Source organism: Chenopodium album, chromosome 2, assembly GCF_948465745.1.
Source record: "Chenopodium album chromosome 2, dcCheAlbu1.1, whole genome shotgun sequence".
Classification (NCBI taxonomy): domain Eukaryota; kingdom Viridiplantae; phylum Streptophyta; class Magnoliopsida; order Caryophyllales; family Amaranthaceae; genus Chenopodium; species Chenopodium album.
In genome coordinates this window covers 9456367-9477021 of record NC_137835.1, presented here as the reverse complement: position 1 = coordinate 9477021, position 20655 = coordinate 9456367, and the positions used below count along the sequence as shown (strand labels likewise).

The window sequence follows — 20655 nt, the reverse complement described above, 5'->3', positions numbered from 1 at the left end:
ACATTTGCATTTTCACCATAACTAAAAGGGTATTCATTAGCAATAACTAAAGTACTCATTTCATCAATCATTCTATCTTTATTATAATGGAAAGGTGTACCTCCGCCTGGTAGATGGCTCATGTATCCACCCAATTGTGTTTGGACGGGCAACTTACCCCCCGAAGGACGGGGGCCATTTTCGAACAAGTCGTGTTTATTTTGCAAATGCCGACTAAAGGTTCCGGTTCCATCTCCCGTTTTCCAACTATATGACTTGTCATTTGCACCTAGCGCCTTGCAAACTAGGCATGTATACGTGAACCTCTTTGGTTGACCGGGTTGCCATCCCGGGGGTGTGACGTCAACACCGTCAAAATGTTTCCACACCCAAGAAGTGTGTCCTCGACCTCTACTTTCACCGCCACCACCTTTCATAAATCAAATTATTGAAATTAATTTTTAAACGCTATTCATGAAAATAAGCTTTTAAATTTTAAATATTTTAATTATAATTATTTAAACGCATTTTTCATGGTAATTATAAATCATAGAAAATTGGAACTAAACGAACTTTATAATCATTAATAATAGTTTTTTTCAAATATTCATAACAATAAAAATTAAATTAGAAATTACCTTGAGATGAAGGTTGAGATGTTGGTTGTGATGGAGGTGGCATAGTTGAACTCGATGATTGGTGGGAGAAATGTTGTGGTGGAGACGTTTGAATATTTTGCCCATCTCCTAAACCATAATCTCCATATTCATTGACAAATTGGTTTAAATTTTCCGTATTAATTTCATACGAAAAATTTGCACCACCACTCCTTTGGCCACCACTTCGACCACCACTTTGACTCCTTCCCATTCCTCCTCTTGAGCCCATTTTTTTTTTTTATGATTACTAATTATAATATGGAGAAGAACTTTTTTTTTTTTTTTTTTTTTAGAATCTTAAGAATACTAATAATAATAGTAAGGAGATTTTTTTTTAACAAAAATAAAACTCTATATAACACTAAATAACACTTGAGAATTTGAGAACAATTAAGAATTTTTGAGTAAGAGAGAAAGAAAGCTTGAGTTGTGTGGAAATTTCAATGAAATGGAATTGGTATTTATAGGAAAAATTGAGGGGATGATCATACAATACAAAAAAACTAGCCGTTAACATTCTTCATCAAATTCAAAAAAAAAGTAGCCGTTAGTTTTGAAAATTATTTGGAATATGGCTGTTAGGCTAGGCGGGTTGTGCGGGTTGTGCGGGTTGTGCGGGTTGTGCGGGTTGGCGGGTTGGGCGGGTTGTGCGGGTTGTGCGGGTTGGCGGGTTGGGCGGGTTGGTGGGTTGTGCGGGTTGGCGGGTTGGGTGGGCTGGCGGGTTGTGCGGGTTGGTGGGTTGGGTGGGCCGTGCGTGATGGGTCGGGTTGGGTGGGTTCGTGGGTTGGGTGGGTCGAATCACGTGGGTCGAAATGGGTTGAACGAGTTGGGCCGAATCATGTGGGTCAAAATGGGCTGGGTCGAAATGGGCTGGCCTAGAATTTTTGGACCCATGACGCACCCACCTTTTCAAACGGGTTGTGCCGGGTTGTGCCGAGTCGGATCCGGGCTGGACCCATTTGACCCACCAGCCGTGCGGGTCAGGGTGGGCTGGGTCCAACCCGGCCCACTGGCCACCTCTACTTACAGAGTTACAGTATATTCTTTTTAAAAACTCATTTAGATGTATGTTGATATATAGTGGATGTTGCATCTATTCATCTGATTCTCGTCTTGATTTCACATTAGTTTGGTGTCGTCTAAGGCTTCTGCCCACTACTAAGGTCCAGCTCCCAAGCCATCGGCTCTAATACCAATTGTTAAGACTTCTTCACCGTCCAATATATTAAGTTATATGCTCACCTTGATTTTACATTAGTATGATATTATCCACTTTAACTTACCTTGCGTAAATTTGTTTTTAAACACCTTTTTACAAAAATCACATACGAATAAAAACACACAGATATACTCATATACGGAGTACAAATTATACAACTGTTCCTTTTTTTTTTTTTTTTTTTTCTTATGGCACCCCAACATTAGGAACTTAATCATCACATAATTTTACTGGTACTATATCACATATGGGTGAACGGTGAACACAATGGCAGCAATTTCTTTTGTCAAATCATTTGAAATAAAAGCTATCATGTACCCTTAATTAAAAAAATAAAATAGAAAAGGCTTTCATGTAAACAATGTTTGACTTAAATAAAAAAAGGGTGAAGAAGATGACAAAATTGATAAAGGTAGTGTAAATCAGACACTGGCTGAAGACAAAGGAGCCCCATTTGTCTGGCATATTCATCTTTTCTTTTATTTTATTTAAACTCTCAAATTAAAGTTACATTACAATTACATACCCCTTTCTAATTATAACCCTTCATTCATGCATGAAAATGCTTGATTGGTTATATAAAGAAGCATACAACTGCCACATATTTATTAACCAAATGTCTATCATTTCTATTTCCATCACGTGTTATCTATGTTCATATAATTTGTTCTTGTGAATTCATTTTATGGAGGTGAGAGCAATTTGAGGCTCTTATTGATGATTGTTTTTAATGCAGTATTTGTTAGACTACATTATAACACATGTATTGGTTTCAAGACTCATCTGAACAAGATTATGTTAATTTGTCGCTTATGATAGCACCATCGTCTATCTAACTATCTGTGGTAATATCTGTCAATCAATTCTCTGCGACTCGCTTTACTACAACCATTATAAGTAGAGATAAGATGTATGCAATAGATAATAAATTATTGTTACTTTACATGATTAGATATACAACTAGTTTTCTTCGATAGCATGATAAGATATAACCCCCCTACAAATAAAAGTTGTGAAGAAAAGGGTGGATCACAATCTGATAACTATGTGATCCACCCCTCCATTTAGGCCCCTCCCAAGAAAAGCTAAAGTCGACAAATCATATGTATATTCCGTACGTATGACCCCCTAAATTCATTCTAAGAACTCAAATCGAATACTCCATAAACATAACTCAATCAACTCAACAACTTTCTAACAAAATTTTCAAATAATTAATTACAAGTTTATTATTTTCCAAACATGTAGAAATTAAATGCCTCACTGTATCATCATCCACCAACAAAGCACGGATACTGCGGAGTAACTAATTTAGTTGGTAAAATTTTGCACTATTACACTCCTATTTGAGACTTAAAATCCTATCTCATTATTTCATTTTCATTATTTGTCATTTATAACTCTCCCCCGACGCAAAACCAATAAAGTTGTAAGAAATAAAATAGTGGTCCATTATACTCCTCCTAGTCTCCTACACAATAAAACTCATCTTTTAATTTGATCCAAGTAACACTTTAGTTTTTGATAGAGATTAGATACAACAAAAGAGGTTAAACAAAAAAGCTAAAAAAAAAAAAAAAGAAAGAAAGAAAAAAAAAAAGAAAAATCAGAGAAAAAAGCAGCCAAGATGTCAGGATCACAGACACAGCCAAACAGCTTTTTTTAATAATCTTGATCATCTTTCTCTCTCTCCCTTCCCTTTCATAGTAATGATCTCTTTCTTCCTTCTTTCTCTCTCTCTCTAAACCAACCAACCTCTCTTTCTCTCTCTTCAAAATCTCTCTCCTCTGTTATACTTTCATATGATCAGCATCTTCTGCATTCATTATATATAAAAATCAAAAAAACTTTATAATATTAACTTCATTTTTGAGCTAGAAAAACAAATTTATAAAAAGCTTACATACTGTTTGACTCAGATCCCAATAAATTTATCATATCATAAAATATAATCTGTCTTTCTCTCTCTAGGTTTTTATATTACAGTTCAGTGTTCACTATCTGATTTACTGATTTAGCAGTAAGTTTAAAGCAATCTCTCTCTCTCTTTCCTTCATTTTTTCTCACCCTATATTTGTGGTCCTCTCCCTATATTATTATTACTCCTTCTTCCCTCTTTTTTCCCCTCTTTCTCTCTCTACCTTAAACTTTCTCTCTCCTAATTTTATCTCATTTTTTCTTCATACCCATTTCATATAATCACCTAATTCAAGTACCCTTTTGAAGGTTTTGATTGATTCCATCAAAATCTAGTTTTCAATTTTTAGGGTTTTTAAAGAAAAATGCAGGAACAGGGGTTAGGGATGATAGGAGGCGGAAGCGGAGGCGGAAGTGGTGGTGGTTTTAGCGGATTGATGGCCGGAGAAATGGCGTTTTCCGATCAATATAGACAGCTAAAAGCTGAAATTGCGACACATCCGCTGTATGAACAGCTGTTAGCGGCTCATGTAGCTTGTTTGAGAGTTGCAACACCAATTGATCAGTTGCCTTTAATTGAAGCTCAATATAATCAATCTCATAATTTACTTCGTTCTTATGCTACTAATTCTCAACATAATCACTCTCTCTCTCCTCATGAACGCCAAGACCTTGACAACTTTTTGGTAATAATTCTAATAATACTCATCTATTTTTTATTATAATATATAGTTTGTGATTTGAAAAGTTAAATTAATGATTTGGGGTGTTGTTTTTTTTAGGCACAATATTTGTTGGTGTTGTGTTCATTCAAAGAGCAGCTACAAAATCATGTTAGAGTCCATGCTGTTGAAGCTGTCATGGCATGCCGTGAAATCGAACAAAATTTGCAAAATCTTACTGGTATGTCCTCGATACTGCCTCTATTTGAATTTAGTTGTCGGATTACTAGTTTAAATTATACGGTGATAGTAACAGTAATAATTTACTTCGTATTTCGAATAGAGAGTACATATTTTATTAGATCTATGTATGACTGTATAAATCAATGTATGTGTCATATGTATTATTATTATTATTATTATTATTATTATTATTATTATTATTATTATTATTATTATTATCTGGTGTGGTGAAAAAGACCATTAGGAATAATAAAACAATACATGTATAAAATTCAAGAAACATACATATGATATTGTATATTATAAACAAAACATATGATATAATAATATTCTATCCATTTTGCTTGATTAATGAAGTTTGCATACATTTGGGTTTCCTATGTTTCACTATTCTGATGATTGATTAGTTTGGTGGGCAACAAATAAAAATATATATAATAAATAATAATAAATAAATAAAATTATCCATGACAAATTTGGAGGTTTTTGCAATTGCTTGTGTTGACAAACAAAAGGGTGGGTGGAAGTGGGTCCCATTGAAAAGGAAATTTTAATTTATAGTTAGGAGAAGATAGTTAGTTGGTGAGGAAGGGAGGGAAGAAGAAGAAGAAGAAGGGTTAACAAATTAAGCAAGATGTATACTATACATATATTATTATGTGTTAGCTTCAACCCCAACCAATTACAAATCGAAAGGTACACCCAATAATCGAATATTATTGTTGGTGTTATCTAGAAAGTATTGAATGATTGATTAGTTGATTAATGAAGATTACTATTTACTTAACAATATGATGTGGTCAAGCATTCATTTGTTATGAGTAGTTGTTACTATTAGGCAAGATATTTTGGTACGGAGTAGCATTTTAGGTCTTTTTTCGAGTACACTTTATCTTTTCATGTTTGTAAAAAAATTAAAAAAATAAATAAATAAAAATAGCCAATTAGTGTCCGAGGAAAAATAATCAATGTTTAGACGATATAAAGTAAATCACATGTAAAGATGAATCTAACAAAACCTTATAATAATAATAATAATAATAATAATGTAATTTCCTTGCATATACTCCGTACAAGTATAATACAAATAATAGATGATTACAATGAACTATGTGAATAGTGCTAGTATAATAATGTTAAGACTTTAAAATTAATTAGGGAGTACTTTTTTTAATAGAAAAATACAAAAACATAATTTGATATCTCATTATGTCATGTCAATCTAGATTAACAGTAAAAAGATATTTTCATTTGTTTTTCCAAAGATATTGAAGTGGGGTTGTTTGAGCACATTGATTTATAAATTAGATTGATATGACTTTCACTTTTTGTTTAATCTAACATGCATGGTGATTGATTTGGTAATGGCCGGTTGGGATTTATTTACAATGATTGTCAATGTTAAATCCATTGTAACAATGCAATCATAACCACTAGATTTGCTAATCTTATTTGTGATTAATAAATTTGACACAACTTGAACATTTTCACTCTAGATTAGTTTTCGCTTTTTTTTTTTTTTTTTTTTTTTTTTTTTTGGTATTAATTGTGAAGAAAGTATTACATACTTACTTCATATGTGATACTTTGAGGTCTAATTTAGTTAGTATGTACTCGTATAAAGTAATTAATTAGTGGTTGAAATTGTGAAATTCTCGCTAACACATTATTTGTCAAGTTGTGCTTGTTAGCTAGAAAACTTAGGTATTATTTCTTAATTATTCATGTTGAAAAATTAGTGACAATTTAATAGATTTTTTTTTTTAAAAAAAAAAAAGCCATTGTCAATGTTGATGTAAGAGAATGCGTGTTTTAGAATCTTATTATATACTTAATCAACTGTTTACTTGTCATTGTCCAATTTTAAAGAACTTAGGGAGATTGGCCAATTCAACATTCATTGATTAATTAAGAAATTAAGAATTTGTTACTTGATGAGTAAGGAATCTCTAGGAGGAGAGTAATTTTTTTTTTTTTAAGAAAATAGCATATTTAATTGGAGTATTATATAAAATGGGGAGCTGAGAATAATGGAACTTGTGAGGAGGGTTTGGTCTCTATCAAATGTAAAAAAGATATGAGCATGTCATATTACTTTGTGTGCCGATATGAATGATCTTTGTTTTTATTGGTCCACATTTCTCTATTCATTTCTAAATTGAATACAAAAGTGGTGGACCATTCACTTATGGAGTAACATTTACCAATAAAAATAAGTGTCATTTCATTTTTTTTACATAAAAATGAGATGATCTATTTTGGCGCTTACATAAAAGATGTGGTCATCCACCATAACTTTTGCTCACAAAGAAGATTTCTAAGCATGTGCTTATACTTGCATGTATTGTGCATCAAAGCATGCATACACAACCAATATTTGAGTGGATTAAGTGTGACAACTTTATATTTTGAGCTTTAGAGCCAACTAACTTAGTGTAATATATGTGCATCTAAGTGGTATGACGGAAATATTGCACTTAAAACTTGGGTTATATGCCAATTTCATAACATAAAGATAAAGTAGGAGCACCAATTAGTCACAATATCAAATTTATTACTTATATTACTATCATAGATCATACTATGTATATGTGTTCTTTCTCAAACTCCTTTTTTTCCACTGATCAAGGTGGATGAACACTAAACATAAAAAAGATAGCTAAAACTGATGTATAGCAGTCATATTATCCGAATTTTCTAATGCTGATGGGCAGCTAATGAATAGGCATTTTCAAAATCAGTTTGCTAATATTTTGTGTTAGTAACATATATGAACTTGTGTTATTCTTTTTGCTTATGATTTGCATAATTGCATGCTATTCTATCTACTGATTTACTGTTACATTCCTTGTTAGATGTTACGTTGTAACGAGCATTTGCTATTTGACAATTGTAGGCGCGACTCTAGGAGAAGGAACAGGTGCAACAATGTCCGATGATGAGGATGATTTGCAGTTGGAATACTCTATGGATCAGTCATCTGGGGGAGATGCACATGACATGATGGGATTCGGGCCTTTACTTCCTACTGAATCTGAGAGGTCTCTCATGGAAAGAGTGCGTCATGAACTCAAGATCGAGTTGAAGCAGGTAATTAAATCTGTACACTATGTTCAACAGGAGTATAAATCATCCAAAGAGTCCAGATTTTCTATATATAGAGGTTGCTTTTGTTGTTTAATGATTGAAGAACAATGTCCTTGCAGGGGTTCAAGTCCAGAATTGAAGATGTCAGAGAGGAAATTCTGCGCAAAAGGCGAGCTGGGAAACTACCAGGGGATACCACTTCTGTTCTTAAGGCATGGTGGCAACAGCATTCGAAGTGGCCTTATCCTACTGTAAGATACACTACTCAATCTTCATATATATCTCTTCATGGTTTGTAACTTTCATCAGATTTATATTTTTTGTTGACAGCAACCTGATGCCTGCTTTTTATGATTACAGGAAGATGATAAGGCGAAACTAGTTGAGGAAACAGGGTTACAACTTAAGCAGATTAACAACTGGTTTATCAACCAAAGGAAGCGCAACTGGCATAACAACTCTCAGTCTGCAAATACTCTCAAGTCCAAGCGCAAGCGGTAAACAGGCCATCCCACCTGATTCATTCCTGCAGAATGACATACAGATCAGACCAGCAAGATCATATGCAAATATACGTTTTTGTATCGCGTTTCCATCAGTTTGTATGTAACTTCTCGTGCAGGTTGATATCAATCTAACCAAAACCACTGTTACTTTTGTGATATATATACTGAAATTCAATCATGGAATTACTGTTAGGATGCAGGATATGCGACTTCGTTCAACAGTCTGGTGTAAAGAAAAATGATAATGCATAGAGGGGATCAGATTAGGTCTTTTGGATTCTTAGTAATGATGTAATATACTACTTCTTCATATATCCTATTATTATGATCTGATCTTTTCAATATTCTTAGTCCTCCTATGGCTGAAAGTTACTCTTCACTCATGATTTTCTTTTGTTTGAGACTATTGCCAAGGCACATGTGATGTTAGGATCTTGGGTTCGTTGAATCTATTTGCCTTCTCATCATTGTTAAAGGACTAGCATAGTTATCATCATTTCCATTTTCGACTTTGAGGGTTGATTTAGCCCAAGTTCAAGGCTATATAGCTGATGAGTATGGCAAAGCATATTTTCTACTAGACAAAGGGCAATTTAAGCAACTTAGAAAAGTTTTCCAATCCAAAAATGTATAATACGGAGTATTCCCTCTAATCCTTTTTGTTTTTCTTATTTGGAATCTTTACACTACATATAAATTGAGAGAATTTTTATGTTACTATCAATATATCAAACATAAAATAGTCATGTTAAGTCTTATTTGATCCGTATCAATAAGTAGTTTATTAATGTTCAATATTTCAATAGTTGTACTTCATTTCTTACTAATATGCAATTATGCTTTTTATGGTCAAGTACTGCATTGATAATCCCTCCAAAAAAAAAATTAAGTAATGCATTGACAAACGTGTAGAGTCAAAATGTGAAGAACATTTCATCTATAATTAGAGGGAGAGAGGGATGTGAATGTTGTTGACCATCACTTGGCTAAGTTAGCGCCGTACAATATATAGATGGATATATTACATTGAAATGATGTTGGAGTTTCATTATATCATAGTGAAAGATGGATATATCATAATAGTCTAATGACCTATAATCGTTAGTAGTATTTGGCATATATGAAAACTATAAACCAAGTCAATGCAAAATGGTTGATTGTGAAGTTGTGATGAAGGTTGTCACAACTCACAAGAGGATCGTCTATTCGTCTCCCTCATGTAGTGTGTCCCATGTTATACTTGGAATGTTTCAATTCCATTCATCGTATGATTGTTACGGAAACACGCCTATCATTGAATAGATGAAAACGAGGATTTTGTACCGTCTTTGTTGTGTTTTACGATTTAGTGTTTTCTTGCTTGAAAATGAAAGAGTGAAGTTGGTTGGTTGACAAAATTATCAGAATTTTTTCTATTTATTTATTTTTAAAAAAAATAGAAAGTTAAGCTTTTTTACAGTAGTATAAGAAGGAGGAAAAAAAAGTTACAAATTATTGTTTTTATTAAATTTTCGCGCATTAGTGAAACTTTTAATAACTCTTTGAAAACCAAACAACAAGAAATAAGATTACATGGATGTTTAAACAAGAAAATTAAAATTGTTTCAATTATTCAGAAACGAAGGGAGTATGTTTAAAAGCCTGTTTGGTCAATGATTTTTTATTGACTTTTGAAATCTCATTAGTCATATAATTAAATTTGTTTCGTAAATAAATATCTCAATTAGTTGAAAAATTGACTTTGAAGCGAAAATGAAAAAGTTACATTTGCTTAGTGAAACAATCGACCAATTAAACTTTATTTTTTTTAATTTTTTTATAGGCATTCAATTGAACAAAGATGACCCTTATCAAATTTTATCTTTATTTTTTTTTTCTTCTCAAATTTATCTTATCTAGCTTTATTTATCTTGAGCTTTATCTTATTTAAACTTTTTATTTTTTCATGAAATAAGTAAAAATTTGGTAAACATAATAGTTCTCAAGTTTATCAATAGTTCGTCCAATTTTCTATTTTCACCCAAAAAAAAAAAACAAAAATCTTAAAAAAAAAAAAAATCACGGGAACAGTACAGGACTTCAACTGTAAAAACAGATTGCAGCAAACTATTTAGCTTTAAGGTGCTGCCAAACTAGAAAGTCGCAACTATTGATCAACCAATTTGACATCAACTCTTTTACTTAGAAGTTTCCTTAACCCATCTCTCTATAATTAATCTAATTTAATTTTCTACCAATTTGCAAATATTGAACAATTTTGAATCATTTGAAAATCAAACAGCAGCCTAGTCTATCTTGTTGACTTTTGTCAATGCAAGATCTTATTCAAATTAATGTGCCCACAATTTATTTCTGGCTTCCCACTCTCTTCCAATCATTCAAAATTCAATCTTTTTTATTGATTTTTTCAATTCTTCAACTTCCCAGTTCATTAAGGCTCTTTTAATCAAGATTTTTCAACTTGTAAGCCTGATTTTTGTAATCTCACACACCCACATTTATACAGCTCATAAATCAGGTAAATTTGACAGATTTATCAGCTTTTCAGACTATTTTGTAGATTATATAGTTCATTCTTTGGTTAATTTGACAGCTTTAATCATTCTGCAATCAAATTTAATCAGAAAGAAACAGAATTAGAAAGTTTTTGTTGGGTTTTGATTGCTTAATTAGCAGTATTTCTAAACAAGATTGATTTTTGAAGATTGTGTAAAAAAATATGGCACATTTTAGTCAAGTTCATTCACCTTCCTTTGATGGCTCACAACATGGTCAAGGAACTGAGTACTTGCCATTTCAGACCTCTCAAGGGTCTCTAAAAGTTATGCTGTTACATGGGCATTTAGACATTTGGGTTAAGGAGGCTAGGAACCTTCCTAATATGGACATGTTTCATAAAACCTTGACTAATTTACTAGGGGGTTTATCAATTATGGGATCCTCGAAGAGGTTAACGAGTGATCCTTATGTCATTGTATCTGTTGCTGGTGCTATCATTGCCAGAACTTTTGTGATGAGGAATGATGATAACCCGGTTTGGATGCAGCATTTCTTTGTGCCTGTTGCACATACTGCTGCAGAATTGCAATTTGTAGTGAAAGATGATGATGTTGTAGGTGCTCAGATTATGGGTGCTGTTGGTATACCAGCACAGCAGTTATACTCAGGTGAAAGGATTGAGGGGTACTTTCCTGTTGTTAAGGCGAATGGACAGAATTGGGAGACAGGAGCAGTCCTGAGTGTTTCGATTCAGTATATACCGGTGCATAGAATGAATCTTTATCATTTGGGTGTTGGTCCTGGTCCTACTTATTATGGTGTTCCTAGGACTTATTTTCCACTTAGACAAGGGAATAGATTAACACTTTACCAAGATGCACATGTTGAGGATGGTATGCTTCCTGATTTTAGGCTTGACAATGATATGCATTATGTGCATGGGAAATGCTGGAGGGATATCTTGAATGCTATTTCTCATGCTCGTCGATTGGTTTACCTTACTGGGTGGTCTGTAACCCACCTTGTCAAACTTGTTCGTGATGCTAGAGATGGCTCGGGTATCACTTTAGGAGCTCTTCTTAAAGCTAAAGCACAGGAGGGTGTTAGAGTGCTGCTCCTTTTGTGGGATGACCCTACTTCTCAGAATATTCTGAACTTTACTACTGTAAGTGGATTTTCCTGCCTACTCTCACTGTTATTGTTCGCGAGTTTTTCTTGTGACCAGATTACTTTCTTTCAATCTTAGTATCTAATACTTGAGGAATCTTATAAGAAGTGTACATTGCACTTTCCACTTTTCTGCTTGATTGATGTCCATTTTTTTTTTCCTTTTTTACTTTTCTGTAGTGATTATTAGAATAGACAATTGTCGAGCAGTGGATATGAAAATACATTTTTTCTGTCACAATGAGAATGCCAAATTGTGAATTGCTGCCCTCCTAGTTTCTACCTATTATGGATCATTTGCTTCGGCCTTACCAGTTTTCCTAATTTTCCATCTTTAGATTCTTATACATGTCCTGTAAAAAAGGTTTTTTTTTACTGATTTGTGCATCTGATATGTAGCAAGGCATCTTAGCTACAGATGATGAAGTAACTTTCCAATTCTTCAAAAACTCCTCAGTGCATGTCATACTTTGCCCACGATCTGGAGGAAAAGGACATAGTATCATCAAGCAGCAGGTATTTCACATGCTACTTTGTCTGAATCAAATCATTGTCTCTCTTTGCTTCATAAGTGTACAATTTTGTATTTGTAATTTTACCTGGACAGTTGTATTAGTTTTGTATTTGATCCGATGTGTCCCTTTGATTATAATATGATCAGGAAGCTGGAGCAATCTATACCCATCATCAGAAAACTGTAATTGTAGATGCTGATGCAGGCAACAACTGGAGAAAGATAATTGCTTTTGTTGGCGGGCTTGACCTCTGCTCAGGGCGATATGATACACCAGAGCATTCTCTTTTTAGAACATTGCAGACTGTACACAAGGATGACTTTCATCAGCCAAACTTCACTGTAAATCATACTTCTCAATTCCTCTTTCACTATCTAATACACTAGATTGATGTCAATATATGGAGATGCCTATAACATATAGTTACTGAGGTGTGTAGATGCATTTTCATGCAAATATATTGATCCTCTATTCTACAGGGTCCAACTGATGGATGTCCAAGAGAACCTTGGCATGATTTGCACTGTCAAATTGACGGTCCAGCTGCATATGATATCATGGCCAACTTTCAGGAGCGTTGGTTAAAGGCTTCAAAACCTCGGGGGATACAAAAAATGTCAAAATCTTACGATGATCATCTACTTCAAGTAGACAGGGTTCCTGATATTCTCAAAATAGAAGATGTAATCAGACACAGTCATGATGATAGGGAATCATGGCATGTGCAGGTAACTTAATCTTTTTCAGCTGGTTCCTTAAAGTTTCTTTTAGATTTTCAGATTTTTATTTAAAGCTGTTACTTTCGACTGACTAATTTACTAAACTATCTCAGATTTTCCGCTCAATAGACTCCAATTCTGTGAAAGGATTTCCAAAGGATCCTAGAGATGGGATACGATGGGTTAGCATCTTGACTTCCTCTTAACTTCTGTGGATATACAACCCTTCTTAGTATAGACTGTTAACGAACATTTGGTTTTTCTGTATGTTGGACCAGAACCTTATGTGTGGAAAGAACGTACTCATAGACATGAGTATACAAGCAGCTTATATACATGCCATCCGTTCTGCCCAGCATTACATTTATGTTGAGAACCAATACTTTCTTGGCTCCTCATATAATTGGGATTCTTACAAAGACTTGGGTAATTTATCACAATCCTGTATTCGATATTCTCATTTAATTTTGCACAATAATAGAGTTCTGAATTTCTTTCGTATCAGCTCAATGATAGATACAAAGTGTTATGCAGTAGGAATTTTTTTTTTTAGTGTTACAATTCTCTTAGGTGATCTTGCTAACTGGCTAAGCCTAACTCACTAGCAAACTAAGCTTGGAGTTGCAAATAATAGAACTTGACCATCCCATCGTGTACCAATAGTTTCAAATATAATCAAGCTATCATAACTCTCAACAATGTGGGGATTACATATACGCATTTTCTCCATTTTAGATCATCGGATATGCTCCCTTTCCTTTTTTTTATGTGGTGGATGAGGGAGGGTCAATGTCTAATGCTATTTGGATGTAAAATAATCTTCAGTTTCTTGTTGTGTAATAGTTAATGGATGACTATTTGACCGATAACTTGCATGACCCTGTATTTTCCTTATTCTGAGCAGGTGCAAACAATTTGATACCAGTAGAAATTGCTCTTAAGATTGTCAGTAAAATAAAAGCAAATGAGAGGTTTGCTGCATACATTATCATTCCTATGTGGCCAGAGGGTGACCCTAAAAGTCTTGCCATGCAGCGTATTCTTTTTTGGCAGGTATAATGCAGATCGTAAAGTTGTAGGCTTCTTGACTATGCCACAATCATAGACATGAACTTGCTACTAATTGCTAGTTTTCTACAACATTTGAGTTTCAATTAACCAAATTTCCTCGGCTTTTCCCTTTTTGAACTGCAGTACAAGACAATGCAAATGATGTATGAGATGATCTACAAAGCTTTGGAAGAAACAGGAATGGACAGCATGTATGAGCCTCAAGACTTCTTGAATTTCTTCTGCCTAGGAAACCGCGAGGTTCTAGATGACCGTGCTAGAGATCCTGGTAGTACTCCAAATGGAACTACTCCTCAGGTAATTATCTCATTTTCTAGCTTCATTTGTATGTAGCTCTTTAAAAGTGGTTTGTTCTTAGCACATTATAAACCAATATTTCCTTCAATAATAGGCTCTTTCAACCAAGAATCGACGATTCATGATCTATGTTCACTCAAAAGGCATGATAGTGGACGATGAGTATGTGATCCTAGGTTCTGCAAACATCAACCAGAGATCTATGGAAGGCACTAGAGACACTGAAATCGCAATGGGTGCATATCAGCCAAACTATACTTGGGCTAATAGACATTCTAGTCCACGCGGACAGGTATATATGCATATGGATGAATTTTAATAGCACGCGTTAAGATTAAACGCGTGATTCACTTCTGATAAGCTAAATGTACAAACTTCATCAATGATTGCAGATATATGGATACAGGATGTCACTATGGACCGAGCACCTAGGAAAGGTAGAAGACTGCTATGCACAGCCAGAGAGTATCGAGTGTGTGAGACGAGTAAGATCAATGGGTGAGCAGAACTGGAGACAGTTTGCTGCAGATGAGGTAACAGAGATGAAAGGGCACCTTCTCAAGTATCCTTTGCAAGTTGATAAATCAGGAATTGTTAGCCCACTTCCTGGTTATGAAACATTTCCTGATTTAGGTGGGAAAGTCATGGGAACCTTCTCTGGTATTCAAGAAAATCTTACAATTTGATCATTGACCATAACACTAATTTTTTGAAACAATATTATTTAGGTGGTTGATTATACCCATGATTTACTTGATAATTGTAATTAATTGAGAATTTTGTAAGCTTTGCTTAAGTTGAATGAATAAGTGATGATAAATTGTGGCTCTTTTGGGTTGGCTTAGTTTGCCATGTATTTGCTTGACCTAAGGTTATTATATTGTTTTTCCTTTTTTTATTAATTTTTTTGGAATGCTATTATGACTTTGTTTATTGATTGTTATGTACTTCCCCATTAATCAATTTTAAACAACAATGTGGTGAATAAAGTTATAAAGTGTTAATCAGTACAAGTGCGGATGAGCCTAACAAAATTATCTTGAGACATTTAAAATAAATTACCATGTAATTAATACGGATTAAATTTTCTTTGCTAACTAAATTAGTCTTTATGTTCATGAACTCATGGATCTTACAATAAGTGAATATGTGCCTCACACAAGAATTTTACAAGCATATGCTCATTTTGACCATATCTCTATTATACACCGAAGATACCTTAGCTTTAATAATTTTTGTAAAAACGAAATATGTAAGATGTTAAAATGATGGTGATGTCATATAAAATTGATATGAATAGAGGTGTCAAAAGCACATCTGATTCGATCCGAAAAATATCCAATACATGTAGAGACACGATCCATCTAAAACTACAATCGTGTCTTGTGTAAATACAGCTAAAAATGTTTAAAATGTTACTCCATAATATTGTTTTTAAGTCTTTTACACAAATATATCAACATACGAGTACATTTGTACATAGTGCGTATTAAGAATAACCATCATCCAAATAACAATTATTAGAGTCAGTTTGCTTAATTATGTTAATATTGTATATTTGTCAAGTTTATCTTGTTAGGAGTTTTAGGCTAGGTCTTGTTTTGTATTATATATATGTATGTAGTTAATATCAATACGTCCATAAAAAAAAAAAAAAAAAAAAGTTAATATCAATGCCAAATGCTAAACCGTTTTCTCCAATTGTTCTTGATTTTAACATGGTATCACATCCCTCTAATTTTTATAGAAATTTTTAATTGATCCTAATGTTTGTTCTTTAATTATTCCGCAAAAGTTGTTGATACTACCTCCGTTACATATTATGTGCAACGATTAAACATTTTTCCTCTCTACTTTATGTCAAATCGTTGCAAACAATATGTAACTGAGGTAGTATATTTACGAGATTGTCATTAGATAAACAAATTTGGTTTATCTCGAAGATTAATGCGGGCGTCGCACCCTAAAAGTAACGATCGAACTTGTTGTAATCCCCCATCTCCTCTATTTTCCTCTCAATTTATTCCTTCACTTTCTCTCTCCTTCTTCTCGCTCTCACTCTCTCTCTCACTCACTATCTCTCTCTTCTTCTTCTTCCTCTGTTTTCTCTCTCTAATATTCCATTAGAGACTCATGTCATTCTACGTTTTGTGTAAAAAGGACAAATGGTGCAAGTAAATCTAAGCTTATCATGCTTCGATTTCTTGTGAGCGATGATAGAATTAGGAATAAGAAACTCTTTTTTACACAAAACGTAGAATGACATGAGTCTCTAATGGAAGCTTAGAGAGAGAAAACAGAGGAAGAAGAAGAGAGATAGTGAGTGAGAGAGAGTGAGAGCGAGAAGAAGGACAAATTATATATAAGTTATCCGTTAATTAACAAATAACATGAAATAATTCGTAAATTAACAAATCTATATAATTCGACACAATAATAATCATAATTATCATAATCATATTAAAGCATAATATTAATGAAAATTTTACACTAGTCATTTGAAATATAAAATATGACTACTATAATGTTTTCATGATTATAAAGTTTATAATTGATACATTTTTTTTTCCAGATAATTAATTATTTTACTTAATTTTAGGTATAAAATAGTATTATCAACATTTTTTTGATTTATCAAATTTTTAGTAATATTTATGTAATTTTTATTCTTATTTTATAGTTTCTCTAAAAAAAAATTTATTATATATTGGATTAAAATTTTCAATAAATATGTATGCATAGTAGATATAATAAGGCTAATTGTGACCAATTAGTCTAAGGTGCACCTTTGTGCACTTTAAATAGGTGTAACAACGTAAAAAAAAAAATTAAAAAAAAAAAAAAATCAATACTATGCTCTACAAAATGAACATTTAGTAAACAAATATAAACATTTAGTAAAAAAATATTAACATGAAAAAAAATGAACAATTAATAACAGAAAATAAACACGTTAAAAAAATGAACATTTAATACTTATAATGCATATGTTTCATAATCATATTATTTTTTATTTCTTCAAATTTTTATGTTCATAATTAAATGCATTATATTCATAATAATATTTTATATGTTCATATATAATTTCAAATATTCATAATGTAAATATTTAGCGTTGTTCATGAAATATTAATTAAATTTGTTTATGCATAAGTTTTTTTTTTTTTTGAGGGAATCTATTTATGCATATGTTGCCTTTCTTAAAGGTTTATGTTCATATTTTTTTTACGTATATTTTCACCTTTTAAATGCTACTTTAAGAAAACCAATGCTTACGTTCATATTTGAAATGTTATGTTCACTTTCTAAAATGCATAAGTTCATATTTTTTTATGCCTATGTTCACTTTCTGAAAAGCTAATGTTCACATTTAAGGGATCCTATGCATATATTCATATTTTGCATGATTATGTTCATTGATATAAAAAATAAATGCGGAAAATCAGATAAAATTCAAATCATTAGAATTAAGAAAATCATACACTACCTCCGTTAACATTTAGTTGCAACTTTGGAATATTTTATGTCTCTCAAATAATACTCTGAAGTTGCAACTAAATGTAACGGAGGTAGTATAACCTAATCAATCGAAGTTAATCACAAAGTCAACACATAAGAAATCGAAAATCACACATTTTTATGCCTATGTTCACTTTTTGAAAGCTAATGTTCATATTTTTTATGCCTATGTTCACTTTATGAAAAACTAATGTTCATATTATGCTGTTGTTACACCTATTTCTAGGTGCATGAGTGTGTACCTGAGAATATGCGAATTGTGACCATTTTATAAGGTGAAAAAAATAAACCAATCATATTGTATACTATTAAAATAATATGGTAGTCATTTTTCAAACGACTACTGTAAAATCATCCTAATATTAATAGCAAGATCCTAGGCATGATACTAACAAGATTAATAACAAAACCTAGCATGTCACTGAACATCAAAGATCAAATATTTAACCCTAACATGATATTAACATGATATTAGGAAAGAAAATAAGAAGCATCACAGGAATCATAATTGATATAAGCAAATCACCCTAAATATCATACTAAGAAGATCATCCTAACATGATACGAGGAATCAAAATAACATCCTAAACATGATTTCTATATCATAGTATCAATAAATCAATTAAAGCACTTACTTGGATGCCTCGTACCTCTTTCTAATAACAAAATACACACGTTAGTAACTTCAAGGAAAAAAATAATAATCAAACAATTAAATTAAATAATTGAAATAAAGAATTAAGAAAGTTTAGCCTAGATTTGGGACCAAACCTTGAGAATTCAAAACCTTTCACGTATAGGGCGAAGGCAACTTCGAACTTGGCTAGGTGTTTCTAGATCTTGTGAATGGGGAATTTTGTATGCAAAAGGCTAGTTTAGAAAAGAGAGAGAGTAATCAAGAGATTCTTGATGAGATTTGGTGATAAAAAGAATAAGAATTGATGAGAAGAATTGAGAATTGATGAATGAAAACGGAGGTCTTAGGAGGCTATTTATAGCGAAAATCAGCCGGATGTGATAAAAAACGAATCAGAGTTTCGAAAAGAATAAAACACGACCGCAACATCAAAAACGCGTGTATCGCCAAACGCTGGAGTCTAGCGCCAAACGCTAAATCTAGCGCCAGATGCTAGGCTTGGCGTCCGGCGCTGCAAAACAGTTTTTGCGGATTTTGTTTTTATCATATCTTTTGATCCAGAAGTCCAAATAAGTCATATAATATGTCGTTGGAAAGATCTTGAAGTCTAATTTCCAACCCAATTAGAATCAGATTAAAATATTTTGTAGATAAAAAGATCTGACCGAAATAGTGGAAGAGTGTCAGTTTTGGATAGAGTTTCATATCACATTCATATCTTTTTCGTTATAGCTCGGATTTAATATTATAATATATCATTGGAAATATAATTTCAAGATCTATCCAACCATATAAAATTTGGATAAAGATTATGAGGCACAAAAATAAAATCTGAATATATTCCACTTCGTACAAAACAAGGATTCTAAAAAGGAGTAGTTTTATTCAATTTCAAACTCTTTGAAACATAATTATCAATCCTAACTCCATTAGGATTTAAAAGAACCTTCTAGAGTGTTCTAGAAGACTATAATCAATCCTAATAGCTTTAGGAATGATAATTAATAATAGGTCATCCTCTAGATCATTGTGACGCATATAAAAATCAAATCAGGCCTAGTTTAGTATTTTGGCCATAACTTCCTCATTATTCATTGAAATTGGGCTTATAATATATCGTTGAAAAGGTCTTTTCAAACCCTATCCAACTACACTTTTATTGGACCCTTATCTAGGGATGTCAGTGGGGCGGGTCTCTACTTGACCCGCCCCATCCCCGCCCCAATGGGGCGGGAATGGGTCTCGGTTTGGCGGGTGGTGGGGCGGGGATGGGGATAAAAACTATACCCACCATGGGTGATGGGGCGGGGGTGGATTTTAAGTTGTACCCGCCCCATCCCCGCCCCGCCCCACTTCGTACCCGCCCCATCCCCACCTCATACCCACATCTATATATCTTTTAAAGTAAAATTACATCTATTTATAAAATAATTATAGGAAATACAATATTAATTATAATACTTTGTACGACACTTATATTATAACACAAAAATGTGTATAGAATGTTTTATTTTATAATTCGTATTAATTATGTAAGATTGTTTATTTGAGATACGGATATTAGGTGGATCTTGGGTGGGGATTAGGCGGGTCTTTGGTGGGGATTAGGCGGGAATGGATATCCAAGTGGGGGGTGGGGCGGGGATGGTTTTGGAGTTGTACCCGGTGGGGCGGGGATGGGGATGACAATTGGACCCGCCGCGGGGATGGGGATGAAAATATTAGGTGGGGATGGGGATGGGAAGGCCAACATCCGCCCCGCCCCACCCCATTGACATCCCTACCCTTATCATGAATCAAACTAAACTGGAATGCACGTTTTTTTTTAAAATAAGGTAAGAAAAGAAATATTTTCAAAAACAGAAATAAGAGATATTTTAATAAAAACATCCTCATCACTCTTTTCATACTTTCGCTTTGTTCGATAATCAAATGACATGAAAGGTATTCATCACTGAG

The 20655-nt window shown here is 33.1% G+C and overlaps 2 protein-coding genes across 2 annotated transcripts; both read left to right on the top strand.

The window, feature by feature from the left end:
• Positions 1-3620: 3620 nt before the first annotated feature.
• Positions 3621-8616, top strand: LOC145595555 (homeobox protein knotted-1-like 7). The gene is made up of 5 exons (XM_081651971.1): positions 3621-4460; positions 4557-4677; positions 7576-7769; positions 7886-8017; positions 8127-8616. Exons 1-5 carry the CDS (start codon positions 4140-4142, stop codon positions 8265-8267), a joined length of 909 nt encoding a protein of 302 aa, XP_081508097.1. The 5' UTR covers positions 3621-4139; the 3' UTR covers positions 8268-8616.
• Positions 8617-10549: 1933 nt separating this feature from the next.
• LOC145582586 (phospholipase D beta 1-like) lies at positions 10550-15473 on the top strand. The gene is made up of 10 exons (XM_081639567.1): positions 10550-11936; positions 12338-12454; positions 12600-12794; positions 12933-13181; positions 13286-13354; positions 13451-13598; positions 14077-14225; positions 14367-14540; positions 14635-14832; positions 14933-15473. The coding sequence occupies exons 1-10, from the start codon at positions 10992-10994 to the stop codon at positions 15224-15226; spliced, it is 2538 nt and encodes an 845-aa protein (XP_081495693.1). The 5' UTR covers positions 10550-10991; the 3' UTR covers positions 15227-15473.
• Positions 15474-20655: the final 5182 nt, after the last annotated feature.

Bases quoted from the DNA above. Each gene is read 5' to 3' on its own strand.
- LOC145582586 (XM_081639567.1), top strand. From the start codon at position 10,992: ATGGCACATTTTAGTCAAGTTCATTCACCTTCCTTTGATGGCTCACAA. The intron at 14,226-14,366 runs GTATAATGCAGA...TTTGAACTGCAG, and splicing joins AGCGTATTCTTTTTTGGCAG to TACAAGACAATGCAAATGAT. The intron at 14,833-14,932 runs GTATATATGCAT...CAATGATTGCAG, and splicing joins ATTCTAGTCCACGCGGACAG to ATATATGGATACAGGATGTC.
- LOC145595555 (XM_081651971.1), top strand. From the start codon at position 4,140: ATGCAGGAACAGGGGTTAGGGATGATAGGAGGCGGAAGCGGAGGCGGA. The intron at 4,678-7,575 runs GTATGTCCTCGA...TGACAATTGTAG, and splicing joins AAATTTGCAAAATCTTACTG to GCGCGACTCTAGGAGAAGGA. The intron at 8,018-8,126 runs GTAAGATACACT...TTATGATTACAG, and splicing joins CGAAGTGGCCTTATCCTACT to GAAGATGATAAGGCGAAACT.